This window comes from Mobula birostris, chromosome 32, assembly GCF_030028105.1.
Source record: "Mobula birostris isolate sMobBir1 chromosome 32, sMobBir1.hap1, whole genome shotgun sequence".
In the NCBI taxonomy this organism is placed as follows: domain Eukaryota; kingdom Metazoa; phylum Chordata; class Chondrichthyes; order Myliobatiformes; family Myliobatidae; genus Mobula; species Mobula birostris.
The window spans coordinates 5264495-5279234 of NC_092401.1; the positions used below are offsets into that span (position 1 = coordinate 5264495).

General features: G+C 45.5%; 1 protein-coding gene across 1 annotated transcript in view; it reads right to left on the reverse strand.

The window, feature by feature from the left end:
* Positions 1-14740, reverse strand: part of LOC140191058 (voltage-dependent P/Q-type calcium channel subunit alpha-1A-like) — a 597550-nt gene that overhangs the window by 195894 nt on the left and 386916 nt on the right. Inside the window, exons 15-21 of the mRNA XM_072248133.1 lie at positions 14559-14671; positions 13857-13969; positions 11575-11706; positions 8323-8395; positions 5540-5657; positions 4344-4411; positions 2194-2300 (exon numbers count right to left, since the gene is read on the reverse strand). Of these exons, the coding sequence (XP_072104234.1) occupies positions 2194-2300; positions 4344-4411; positions 5540-5657; positions 8323-8395; positions 11575-11706; positions 13857-13969; positions 14559-14671 (724 nt within the window). The remainder of the gene's footprint in view (positions 1-2193; positions 2301-4343; positions 4412-5539; positions 5658-8322; positions 8396-11574; positions 11707-13856; positions 13970-14558; positions 14672-14740) is intronic.

Below are 14740 nucleotides of genomic sequence, written 5' to 3' on the forward strand. Positions count from 1 at the left end.
CTGAGAGATGGCACCTTTACTTGAGATGTTAAGCCAAGGTGTGGTATCTGGATATAAATGATCCCACCCACCCAATTTTAAGAAGAGCAGGTCAGAAATACCTGGGGTAAATATTCAACCTTTTATAAGCATTCCTAAAATAAATTATCTGGCCATTATGACACTGGAGCTGACTGAGTGCATATTGGCTGCTGTGTTTCCTTTACAACACACATGAATCCTGCAGGAACTCGGTAGGTCAAGCCGCCTCTATTGAGGGAAATCAGCAGTCAACATTACACTTGAGACCCTGCACGTCAACTGCTCTTTTCCCTCCATAGATGCTGCCCGACTTGCCGAGTCCCTCAAGCAGTTTGAGTGCATTACACATTTTTTCCTGCACCCACAGAATCTTGTGTCTGTATTTCAATTACAACTGACACCTGCTATAAAGCACTCTGGGATGCCCTGAGATTGCTCCTGAAATGCACATCTTTCCCTTCACCCCCACTGTTACAGTGAAGTTAGTGTCCTGTTTCAGACTCCCTGCTTTCATTTCAGCAGGCAGCGACAATCTGTGGTGGTCGTGCTGGGGCGGGTGGCGTAGAACGGCAGAAGGGAATGATCTTGGTTCACAATCAGGACAAATACCTCTTCGGCATCACTCCAAAGGCACTGTGATTAAAAGTCACCATTACATTTCTACAACACCTTTTAACATATCCTAAGGTGTTTTGCAGTCCTTTTCAAGTCTGGTCCCTTTCGTGTACCAGCTAATTTAGGCTCAGCATACTCCCATGAAAAGTAATGGCCAAATCATGATGTCCTTTGAGGGTAAATATTGGCCAAGATGCCTGGGAGAACTGCCCCCGCAAACCAACACTATGGGATGTTGTACGCCCAGCTAAGAGAGCGTTGGTTTATCCGAGAGTCAGTCCCTACAACACTACTGCACTCTCTCAGTGCGGCCGTCAGACCGGTCTAGAACCTTCTGATTCAGAGGTGAGGATGTGACCACTAAGTTGTAGCTGAAATGGCCACTGTGATTTGATTCTGGAGGGAAAGAGGACTCTTCAAGTAGGAAGAAACTAAGGGTCAGAAATGTATACTTGTTTGGCATGCTAACCCACCACATTCAAATGGCTGGAATTTGCATTTGCTTCTGAGATCCGGTTCCACACGAATTCAGCTTATCTACCAAGGAGGAATTTCAACCCCTTAATGCTACTTTGATACAAATCAAGTGGCCTTCTAACAACGGGAGAGACACCTCATGCAATCTGACTTCATCTCTCCTCCCCTATTAACCGAACTCAGCCCAGGAATGGATGCCAAGTTAGTGATTTCTTCTAGATACGTTGCAACCCCCATTTACTTTCCAATATGTTCTGCATTGCAGTGGAGCTCACTTGACATAGGACATCCCCATCAGAGCAAGAGACGGATCTGAACCGGCAGTACACTCCCATCCCTGGGCTGAAAGGAAATGTCACAGGTTCTATTCCTCCTATTCTCCCATTTCACTCCAAGGTGCCAGAGAGCTGACCTGCTTCTGGGAAACGCTAATATTGATGAAACACCCTACACTGAGATGAAGGGTCCTGATTTCTCCCCTCATCAGATTAGGAGGACCAGAGCCTCAACCCAAAGGCAATCATACAGGCAATGTTCCTACTATACAATGGTACTCATTTTGGCACTGTGCCACCTGGTAACCAGCAGACAATAGTGGGTATAGACCTGGGAAGAGGACTGGATACGTCATCCAATTATCACCAAGAAATGCTTTTACTCAAAAGTTTGTGGATGTTTGACATTCTTTCCCCTGGAGAACTGTGGATACTCAAGTTGTTGAACATAATCAGGGCTGATTTGTGGGCCTAGGGGCAAACAGAGAGAAACAGACAAGGCATGGCACCATCCATAATATTGGACATGGCACCATCCATAATATTGGACATGGCACCATCCATAATATTGAACGGCAGGAAAGGCCAGCTTGAAGGGCTGAATGGTTTGCTCCTGCCCCTGTAATTCTGGAAAAAAAAGACACTCACCAAGCAGTACATCCAATCAACAGTTTCAAACTTGTCACAATGGAATCAGCCACACCGGCAATGTGTGTCCTTACTCCTTTAAGCACAGCTATTATTGCATTACCAAATCCACGTTAATCAGGAGCACAACATCAAACGTTAACCAGACTCCACTTACGCAGCAATGGAGAGATTGGCAGCTGACAGCGGGCTCACTTCCGCCACTTCCTTGGCCTTTTGCAAGGCAAGCTTCTGATTGGCTGCCTCCTCCTCTTCCTGTTCATCCTATTGTGACACATTGAAATCAGCTATGAGAGACCTAAGCAGACGGTCAGGAGACAGAGAGCAGCCATGGTGGTGATGCTGTAGGCCAACTGTCGAATGGCTGCAATACTGGCTGCTGCAATCTGTGCCATTGAAATATATCGCCAGTGTGATGCAGCTGTTAATAACTGTACCCAACCATCAATCAGCTGCGTCAGACTTATCTCAGTTAGTAAATGGTTGGGTCCACATACAAGGAGAGTGTGTCAGTAGGTGCTGAGTGAGGTATTACATTTTAAGAGCTGTTGGATTACACTCAGTGGCCACTTTATTAGGTACACCCGCTCGTTAATGTAAATATCTAATCAGCCAATCATGCGGCAGCAACTCAATGCAGAAAAGCACGCTGATATGGTCAGGGAAGGGGTTCAGTTGTTGTTCGGACCTAACGTCTACGTGGGGAAGAAATGTGATCTCAGTGACTTCAACCGTGGAATGATTGTTGGTGCCAGATGGGGTGGTTTGAGTATCTCAGGAACTGCTGATCTTCTGGGATTTACACACACAACAGTCTCTGGAGTTTCTAGAGAATAGTGCAATAAACATAAAACATCCAGTGAGTGGCAGTTCTGTGGGTGAAAATGTCTTGTTAATGAGAGAGGTCAGAGGAGGATGGCCAGACTGGTTCAAGTGGACAAGAAGGTGACAGCAACTCAGATAACCACACATTATAACAGAGGTGTGCAGAGGATGATCTATGAATGCACAACACATTGAACCTTGTAATAGATGGGCTACAACAACAGAAAACCAGACTGGTTTTCACTCCTGTACCTTGTAAAGTGGCCACTGAGTGTACGTGCTAAAACAGAACCCTTTTGTACGTGGTGGCAGTACTGTGGAGGTTACCCCCATTCAATATCATACACAACACTGGCCCTTACCGCACTCCCAGGTCTGCGATTCAGCTGTGCAGCTTGGTCTCAAGTCTTCTTAAACAAAACACAAAGTGCTGGAGGGGCTCAGAGGGTTAGGCCACAGCAGACCGAGGGACTAGCAATGTTTTGGGTCAAGACTCTGCATCACGGCTGAGGGTGTGGAGGAGATGGTCAGTTTGAGGTGGGGGGAAGATGGTCAGTTTGAGGTGAGGGGGAGATGGTCAGTTTGAGGTGGTGAGGGGAGAGAGTCAGTTTGAGGAGGTGAGGGGAGAGGGTCAGTTTGAGGAGCTGAGGGCAGGTGGTCAGTTCGAGGAGGCGAGGGGAGAGTGTCAGTTTGAGGAGGAGAGGGGAGAGGGTCAGTTTGAGGAGGTGGGGGCAGATGGTCAGTTTCAGCAGATGAAGGGAGAGGGTCAGTTTGAGGAGGTGAGGGGAGAGGGCCAGTTTGGGGTGAGGGGGAGAGGGTCAGTTTGGGGTGGGGGGGAGAGGGTCAGTCTGAGGCAGTGAGGGGGAGAACATCAGTTTCAGGAGATGTGGGTGAAGCAGGACGATAGGTAGATCCAGGTGAGGAGGGAGATGTTGGGCAAATGAACCAAATAAGGGGAGGAGGAGGAAGAGGGTAGGAGTTGGAAGACAGAGGCTGGTGGGTGGTAGGTAGACAGAAACAAATAAAAGCAGATGGAGCCAGATTTTGGAGGGGACGGGAGGGGATGGGAGTGGCGGGAAGTGGCAGGGTGGAGAGGAGAAGGCAGAAGTGGAGACATGAGGGTACAGATGGTAGAACCTGATGAAGAAGGATGGTGATAAGAGGAACCAGGTAATGGGCAGGTGCAACCGGTTGGAGCAGAAGGTGGGATACCAGGCAGGTATAGTGGGATAGATAGCTAGAACCAGGTGAGGGAACGGAACAAAACCGGGTGACGGAGAAGAGGTAGAAGTGGGTTTGGAGGGCCTGTGTGGATCAAACAGAGAGACAGGAATACAGGAAGCATGGGCTACATGAAAGTGGAGAACTCAGTGTTCGCATCATTGGGCTGTGGACTACCCAGGTGAAATATGTACTGTTCTTCTAGTTTGTGTTTGGCATGGCAGACGTCACTACTGTTACTCCAGAATTGCAGCCTTGTACCTTTGTCAGCTCCTGTGCATTGGCAAGGTTGTCCACGGCAATGGCCAAGAATACATTCAATAGGGTATCTGGTCAGCCAAATGAAGGTCAAAACAAGAACAGAGCAACGCAAAACAAACACACATACACGATCAGATCCCAGTCGTTGGTAGTAAGAAATTTGTTCTTAGTTATACAGATCAAAGGGGGAAGAACCTAGCATTGTAAGAGTGTTAAGTCCACAATCCAGTTCTGTTAAGTAAGAACTTTTGGGAACAGGGTTCAACACGAGTCATAACATTGTAAGATATTTAAGTAGAATTGGGCCATTTGGCCCACTGAGTCTGTTCCACCATTCAATTTCCCTCAGCTCTATTCTCCCAGTAACATTTAATCTATTTAGCAAACAAGCACCTATCAAGCCCTGCCTCAAATATACCCAAATGGCTTGGTCTCCACAGTCCTCTGTGACAAAGAAATTCCACAGATTCGCCACTCTCTGGCTGAAGAAACTTCTGAAAGAACTTCCTTTTTTAATTCCAAGGCTGTGGCCTTCGATCCTAGAATCTCATTTTAATGCAAACATCCTCTCTACGTTCACTCTTCCCAGGCCATTCAGAATTCAGTGTGTTTTAATTAGGTTCCCCCTTATTCATCCCAACTCCATTGAGCACAGGTCCAGAGCCATCAAATGCTCTTCATACATTATGTAATTTATATCATATACGAGTAACCAATAGCTTCTGTCCTAGATCTCCAGAGACCAGAGGATCTTTGAAGGCACTTTTTATTGACCAACATTCATGAACAATTAGTGAGGGACCTTGCCAGTGAACGCCAGATAGATGAAAGGAAGGAGACTGTGTTCGGGTGGATGAGGAAGGAGGAATAATAAAGGTCCCTGTTCACCCAGCACATGTGGTTTGATGTAAAATATTAGATCTTTACAACAACTAATAGGAATATGTTGGTGTAGTATTCCACATTCCCCGACATGGAAATCACTGGCCAGAAGGAACTACAGTCTACAAATTAATGTATTTGGATGAATGAAGGATAGGGAGGAGTAGACAAACCAGTTGCCTTTGTTTCTCCCCCATGTTGTGGACTGTAAGTTTCTTATGGCCAACAAATATAACCTGCTCAATCAGGCTGGGGCCACGCTCTTGGGAAGTTAGACTGATACCAGACTCTGTGCTTTGAGATGTCAAGGATACAGTTGCCGAAGAGAGTCAGGACGATGAAGTAGACGGAGGAGATCATCCCTCTGTTGACACCACCCTGGGATTCTATGCCATCATACATCACCACGTTCCAGTCTTCACCCGTCAGAATCTAGAAGCAAAGAAATGTGACTGTCACTCATCACACTGTTTCTTTTGCGGACCTGGGATGAACAGGGTTGCACAGAGCAGTCCTGTCCAATGAACTTTACACAACTCTGCAGCTTTCTCGGATGCCTGCAACTGCAGTGACCTGGAGCAGGCCATCTTCCAAAAATGTACAAGAACTTGCATAACCCCTCTCTACTCCTGGAGGGACCATCCCTGAGATTTCGGAGTTAGCATTCCGTCCCCATGCATCTGATCTTCAGACACTGACTGTAGACTGGGAAGTGGAAGGCAGATGGAGTGCGTGGGTTGGTGCAGCAAACTCCCCACTGGCTCCTCCTCAGCCTGGCTGGGGCAGCCACGCAAAAGCTACATCCATCCGTCTTGCTCACGTGCACCGTCACTATGCTGAATTTACAGCAGGGTGCCCAGGACAAGGAGGGGGAGGGAGAGGGATTGGTGTGTGTGTCTGTCTGTCTGTCTGTCTGTCTGTCTGTCTCTCTCTCTCTCTCTCTCTCTCTCTCTCTATATATATATATATATATATATATATATATATATATATATAAAAATTAGTGCACTCTCCAGCACCAAGAAACCTGGAAGCTACAATGCACTATGTGTGACAAGGACAATATTTTAATTGAAGTTTAATCATTTAATTTTTCACGATGAAAATACGTTACTTTTGAAAAAAAACTACTTGGCAGGAGACAAGGGTTAGGGTTAGAACCTAGGAAAGTACACTACAGTACAGGCCTCTTGGCCCACCATGTGCTGCTGACTTTTTAACGTGCTCCAAGACCAATCCACATAATGCTCCATTTTTCTTTCAACCATTTGTCTACCTGAGTCCCTTAAACGTCCCTGATGTATCTGCCTCTACCAGTGTGCTCCACACACTCACCACTCCCTATGTGAAAAACCTATTCTGACACTTCCCCTATACTTTCCTCCAATCACCTTCAAATTATGCCTTCTCGTATTAGCTATTTCTGCCCTAGTTTCTGACTGGCTGCTCTATCTAAGCCTCTTATCATCTTTTACGCCTCTATCAAGGCAACTCTCATCCTTCATTTGAGAGAGAAAAGCCCTAGGAATTCTGAAAGCAGTGAAGACGCATATCATTGTGGAAAGATGAAACTGAGCTGTTATTCACTGATTACAGCTTAACAGGCCAAAAGCCTGAGGAAAAAAATAGTCACCATTAAATATGTTTCAATTGGCCATATTAATTGCTTGCATAACACTAATTGGTTGGGTGAAGTGCTCTGGGGCTTACTGACGTAAATGACCACTTAAAAATACCACCGATTATTTAATTATTTAAAGAATTAAATCAAAACAATTTTTTACCAGTGACACAAGTGAATGGAGGGAAGTTCTTTTGTGCTTACTTGCGGTAAATTTAGAACACAAAATAATGCACACAGAGCTGAACCGAAATACGCCTTTTGCTTTTGTGTTTCATATTCTGCGTTTTTCTCATTTTTTGTTGCAGTTGCGTGTGGGAGAGTAGGGGTTTGATGTTTTTCTTCGAACGGGTAGGACCCATGCTTCTTCGTTCCGTGGCTGTCTGTGGGGAAGATGAATCTCAGGGTTGTGTGCTGCGTGCATACGTACGTACGTACTTTGATAATAAATGACCTTTGAGAATCTTGAATTTTTGAATACAGCACAGTACAGGTCCTTCGGCCCATGATTTGAGCTGACCTTTTAACCAAATCTAAGATCAATCTAACCCTTCCCTCCAACGTAGTCCTCCATTTTCCTTTTATCCATGTGCCTATCTCAGAATCCTATAAACCTCCCTGATGAATCCACCTCTACCACCACACCTGGCAATGCATCCACGCATTGACCATGCTCTGCGTAAAGATCCTAACTCCGATGTCCCGCCCCTACACGCCTCCAATCATCTTCAATGGGGTTAAACAAAGGTGTTACACTCTTTTTAAAATGTATTTTTCATGATTGCAGGACCCTGTTGGACATTAAAACTTAAAGTAATGAAGGTCTACCCTATCAGTAAGTTGCTCATTGGTGGAGAAAGTGGAAGAGCTGGATTTGGTACGGACTGTGACAGAGAGGAGTCAGTACGCAAAGGTGATGTGAGGTCTAGTAGTGAGTGATCATTTTAGTCACTTTTCCTGTGATCACAACACCCAGCTGGTCCTTGCTCATAGTAAGGACTAGGCCTCAAGCCGTGGTGTCGCCGGATTGCAGCCGCCCTCAGGACGCTTTGGAGTAGGGTGCTCCATCACACGGTTTCCATGCTGGAGTCAGTGCTGCCCCCCAGTGTTCAGAAGCAGTATTGTGTTCGACTGCAGACTGCTGTAACATTCATTCACTCAGGGACTTGCACTATGCTTTTTTGTGTGACTGTAGTTTACTGATCTCTTATATGTGCTTGCTCTCTTACATATGCTATGTGTGCTTTGTGCTGTGTGTGACTGTAGGTACTGTGTTTTGCACCTCGACCCTGTAACGCTGTCTCATTTGGCTGTATTCATGAACAGTATAGTTGAATGACAATTAAAAATTCAACTTAAAAACCTTGGCTCTCTCAACCTGTCCTCATGGGACGTGCTTTTTAATCCAAGCAGCATCTTGGTAAACCTTGACTGCATCCTCTTGAAAGCTTCTATATCAAGTTTGAGAGCACTTACCTGAAACACAGTCATTATTGCTGCAGGAAATGTGTCAAAGTTGGTGGAGGGTGTGCCAGTCTCAAAATTAAACCTGGAAAATATAAAAATGAGGGAATCAAACCGTGTTTTAATTTTACCTTTTCCATTACAATGGAGAAATGTGCCGATGTTTGATACACTAACAGTAATGTTGAATTCTGTTTCTCAAATCTGATCATAGAGACAAGGGAGGCCATTCACTCCAACAGGTCCATGCCAGCACCTGGGGGAGCAATATCATCTGTTCCTCCTCTCCTTTTCCCCCTGAATCCTTCAAACTTGCTCTCCCTTACAGGGAGTTGCTCACCAACTCCCCTTTTGATTCATTTTATACCATAAGACATATGAGATGAATTAGGCTATTCAGCCCATCGAGTCTACTCTGCTATTTCATCACAGTTGATTTATTATCGCTCTTAACCCCATTCTCAGACTTCCTCCCGTAACCTTTCAAAGGCCTATCAACCTCTGCTTTAAATACACCCAATGAGTCAGTTCCCACAGCTACAGAGCCTCCACTCTCTGGCTAAAGAAATTCCTCCTCATCTCTGTTCTAAAGGTACATCCTTGTATTCTGAGGCTGTGCATTCTGGCTCTAGACTCTCCCACTATAGGAAACATCATCTCCATGTCCACTCTACCTAGTCTTTCAATATTCGACAGTTTTAACAACCCTAAGATTGTTGTAGCCGGTGGTGGTAATGGGGACAAGCTCCCACAACCTATTAAATGCTCCCAATGGTATGCACCTCAAATAGCCTCTGACAACCAGGTCCAGCTCCTGGCCTCCATGTGTGGCTTAGCTACTAAGCCCAGTGAAATCGTTTTGCCTGACAGGAGAGGGGGCAAAGGTGGGTTACTGGAGCCTTAAAACCAGTTGCTTCAGGTTGTCAGGGGTTCGTCAGCTGCTTCAGGGGTTCGTCAGCTGTGGTTGGCAGCTCATCCTGGAGAAAGAAAACTCTGATCTCTAACTTCTGCTGCCTTACAGCTGTACCCATTCATGGGGAAGGCTTCCGTAGTAAACTCTAAAGGTTACATCCGGAGCTGGAGTCCCTAAGGCAGGCCTACATCGAGTTCAATGTCAACTGGCAACTCCTACGACGCTGTTGGTACCAAACTGTATCGGTCTCTGCCGTTGCTTTGGGTTCATCAGATGCATGGAGAGTGGGGGAGCTTGCTACATGGGCAACAGCTTGCTCTCCATATTGTACTGACCAGGCTTGCGTATATAGACAGCTAGGACTCATTTTCCACGGTCAACTCTGACCGACCGAGGCCTCAGCTCAGTTAACGTGGACAAATTGGGCCTCCCTCCTCATTCTTCTAAACTCAAGTGAGTACAGGCCCAGAACTATCAAATGCCTCCTCATACACTAACCCTTTCAGTCCCAGATTAATTCTTGTGAGCCTTCTCTGGACCCTGTAGAGATAAGATTAAGATTAGCTTGATTTGCCACGTACAGCGAGAACATTAAAACATTCAGTGAAATGTGTTGTTTTGCGTCAACGACCGATACAGTCCAGGGATTGTGCTGAGGCAGCCCATGTGTCACCAGTCTTCCAGTGGCAACACAGAATGCCAATAAATTAGCATACACTAAGGGGTTTAGATAACCTCCTAGCGCTTCTTTGGGATGGGGAGGAAACCAGAGTACCCAGAGAAAACCAAGGCACTGACAGGGAGAATGTTTGACGTCTTGGAAGCAGCAGCCATGGTCAGGATTGAACCCAGGCTGCTGGAGCAGTGGGACTACGGCACCGACGATGGAATACAATGCACAGTCTCTCTTGTTATCATGTTACCCACTAAGCATGGACACCTGTGGAAAGCTTCTGTTTTCCCTAAAATTGTTTTACCCCTCATGCACCGAGCTCTATTGCTGTCATGATGAAGCTTTCTCTACGTCAGGCCATTACGTCTGTGACACTGCAAGCATAGTCAGAGCACAGTGAGGAATCACAGATGTGGGCCGTTCAATCCTGAACTCTGGTGTCGTTGCAGAGGCGTTTGTCTGCGTTTCGGAGTCACAGAGCCATAAGAGCATAGAGACATGTCTTTCAGCTCAATTCGTCCATGACAACCAGGATGTCCTCTTAAGTCATGAACATAATGCTGGAAATCCAAAGCAACACACACAAAGTGCTAGAGCCTAAGGTAGAAGGAGATGAGTTATTAACTTCACTCAAAGAGTTGAACTGCATGTGCATGTAACGAGAGCTGTATAACTCATCTCCTTCTACCTTAGGCCATGAACTTATCAATTGCCCCTGCTGTGGACCACCTGGAGGTCCAAGATGCCAACTTCTACAAAGAAGGGATCCGTATGCTCCACGACTGCTGGACTAAGTGTGTACATGTAGGAAGGGACTATGTGGAAAAATAAATGTGCTAGTATTTGTAAAATTGACTCCTTCTGCCCTAGGCCACAAACTTATCAATCACCCCTTGTAGTTTCATATTGGTATTGATATTAGTTTATACTTATCAACCATACCGAGATACAGTGGAAAGCTTGCCTTGCATACTGTTCATACAGATCGGATCATTACACAGAGACCCTATCGTGGCCTTACACCTTGTTGTCTGCTTGTTCTGCACTTTCTCTGTAACTGTAATGCTTTATTCTGCATTCGGTTACTGCTTTTCCCCGTACTACCTTGCTGTACTGTTGTGATGGAACGATACTTATGGATGCCACGCAAAACAAAGTTTTTTCACTGTGCCTTGGTACATCCTCCAAGAGAACCACAACCTTGTCGTAGGGTTTGGGGGCTTGCGTGCCCCAGTGACCCAGAGAGCGATGTCGGCTGGAGTCAGGGCTTTATGCTTTGGTTCTCGGTAGGGTCAGCCATGTCCAACAGGTCAAACTGGTCCTCTAGGTTCAGAGGTACAGCTCAGGGCTAACAACCCGAAGTGGTCAAACAAAACTGTTACAGAAACAACAATGATGAGTCCTTCTGCATCTGAGTGTGACGGTATTCCTGAGTCTCCACCCGGGACTTGCATGACTGGCAGTGGTGAAAACCGAGAGGAAGCTAATGACACAATGAAGGAAGCCCTGGACACCACCTGAGATGAAGGAACTTCATTGCTGCCCTAAACGCCAGTGGCATAACAGGCAGTAAGTAAGTACCTTGGTATATGTGACAATAATAAACCAATTTATCAACTCATTCCCCACTTGATGGCAGATCTGATCAATGATTAAATCACAGACAATTTGTACTTACTGGCCACCAAAGAGTTGCATTCCTAAAAGGGCAAAGACAACAATAAACAGGAATAATAGGAACAATAAGCTGATGATGGACTTCATGGAGCTCAGGAGGGAGACCACCAAGTTACGGAGAGAAGCCCAATACCTGGTGAAGAAATAGAAATCCCTTTCAGTTACAATACAGGTCTAGAGCGAGACATTACTGACACAGCATTTACCCCTGTGGCAGTGGAAGAAAAGTGTTACAGGTAAACCGGACCACGTGCACTCTTACTGATAGTCCCCACTCCACCCACCAATGTTCAAACCACACTTCTGTAAGTTCACCCAACTATCCCCCCGTCACCGTTCCTAGACTAGACTATTCCATTCTAAAGCAAAAGACAACCCGCAGGTGGAACTCAGCAGGCCGAACAGCATCCGTGTTGGGAAATGAACAGTCGCTGCTTCGTGTTGAAACCGTGCATCAGGATTCCTGCGTGCAGGATTTCAACCCAAAATGTTGGCAATTCCTTTCCTCCAGCTGACTGTTTGTTGCTTCACATTCCAGCACCTTCAGTCTCTTGTGTGATTCCATTCTCTGCTGCCCTTGTCCTGCCCATCCATCACCTGGTTCCTGACCCACACCTACACCTGGTTATACACCATCCCTTCTTAAAATGCTCATCCTTGATTTAATCACTCCAGACTCTTGGTCTTTCCCTATCCCTGGAATTTCTTCTAGTCCCAAAATTTTCCAAGTTCTTGGTGCTCCTCCAGATCCCTGACAAAGGTCACACCTTCAGCTGCACAGACCTCAAACCCTGGAATTCTTTTTCCAACACTTTCCTCCTGTTTAATGCTTTTTAACACCCATCCCCGAGGCTTTTTGTCATCTGACCTAATATCTTCCTGTGAATACATAATTGTTTAATAATGATCAAGCAAGGCATTATGTGATTTTTTTTTGTCAAAACAGATGTCACATCAATACACATCAGCGGTGTTTTCATTATATATTTGTTTGTTTTAAACAGCCATGAACCGTATCAGATCGATTGCGAGGACGTGGCAAGTGAGCGGGCGGCCGGTTGATCGTACAGTAAACTGACTGGGTCTGCTACGCTGGGGAGGTCCCTCTCTTTCGGCGCAGGCTTTTTCATCTCGGTGGGCCTGGCTTGTTGCTTCCATACTGCAAGTTGCCCAGTGTGTAGCATGGCCAACATGGCTCAGTAAAAACAGTTAATCCGATGACTATTTTTGGTCTTACTCTGCGCAAACGTAACAAGGTCAATCTTCCGGAATGGTACTCGTCCTCCCCATTAAGTATCAGGGAGCCAATCCAATTTAAAAATAAAACTGATCTACAAACTTAGAACGATAATGCAGCCCTGGGATGAAATTACACTCAGTGGTCACTCTGTTAGATACCTTCTGCACTTAATAACGAAGACACTGAGTGTATGTTCGAGGTCTTCTTCTGGTGCTGTAGAAATTCCACTCCAAGGTTCAACATGTTGTCCGTTCAAAGATGCTCTTCTGTACACCACTGTTATAACACGTGATTATTTGAGTTACTGTCACTTCCGTGTCAGTTTGAACCAGTCTGGCTATTCTCGTCCAACTTCTCTTATTAACAAGGCATGATCTCACCTACTTCAAATAACTTTACTCTTGTTCAGCATCAGAACCAGCTTTATTATCACTGACATAAATCATGAAACTTGTTGCTTGCGGCCGCAGTACTGTGCGATTCATTGAGTGAAACAGCACTACAGTATAGAAACACGCCCTTCAGCCCATCTAATCCATACTGAACTATCATTATGCCTGGTCACGTCGACCTGCCCTCCAATCCATGTACTTATCCAAACTTCTCTTCGATGTTTCCATAGGCAGCTCATTCTACATGCTCATCGCTGTCCCTCTCATGTTAACCTATAACCTCTAGTTCTAGTCTCCCCCTACCTCAGTGGGAAAAAGCCTGCTTGCATTTACCCTGTCTATACCCCTCATATTTTTGTATACCTCTATCAAATCTCCTCTCATTTTCCTACACTCCAGTCCTAACCTATTCAAACTTCTCCTAGAACTCAAGTCCTGGCTTGAATGTACTATACATTACAGTAAGAAATATATATGAAAAATTATTAAACGTGCAGTTCCAAAAAGGAACAAAAATATTGAGGCAGTGTTCATGGGTTCATTGACTGTTGAGAAATCTAATTAAATTTAACTCCAGTCAAGGTGACCAGTGAATCACACTCACAGCTACGTGACCATCAAAGGCACCGCGGGAAAAGCAGGCAGACTTACTTTGTGACTTTGAATATCCGGAGTAACCTCAGTGCCCGTAAGACACTGATGCCAAAGGAGGTACCAGGCTTGACGGCAGCCCAGAGCACTTCAAAAATACTGCCTATAATAACCTGCAAGAGGAAGATCACCGGTCAACTGAGGTGGAAAAGACACCAAATACTGAAATCAAACATGCATTTGGGAGTAAAGGACAGTTGAGGATTTTGAGAGGGATTGGTAGGTAGATATGAAGAAGCTGTTAACTCTGGCTGGTGAGTGTCAGGGAAGAGGGCAATATTTTGTGATTAAGAGGCTGGCCATTCCGGATTGAGTTGAGGAGGAATTTCCATACCCAGGCGGTGTGAATATTTGGAACCTGATATCCCATCGGGCTGTGTATGTTTAGTCACTGAGTACACTCAAGGCTCAGATCAGTGAATGGTGAGTCTCCCTCTAGGAGACTAAATTCAGAACCAAAATCATCTTCATTATAATACCTCACCTCTCCACCTTTGGCGATGAACGCTGAGGCATAAACTGAGTACAGGGCTCCAGGAATCACCCGTACAAAGCCACAATAGTGGCTAATCTGATCTCAGACGTTACACCCTGGTCTTTCCTGGTTCTCTGCTTATCTGTATGGCTGCCTCTACTGACCAAGTCCCCACGGAGACCCACAAGGATGAAGGGGCGAGAGAGAAATCATAGGACATCACTTACCGCGCAATCAAAACAGTTGAAAGAAGAATGAAAGTAGGGTCTTGTGCCCAGACCGTACATTTTTATAAACATTTCTGACATAAAGAGTCCTAAGAATATGAATTCTGCATAGTCTGAAACAGAAGGAAACGACAATGGAGCATGTTAAATAATAAGCCAGCTGGTCATTCATACAGAAAGCA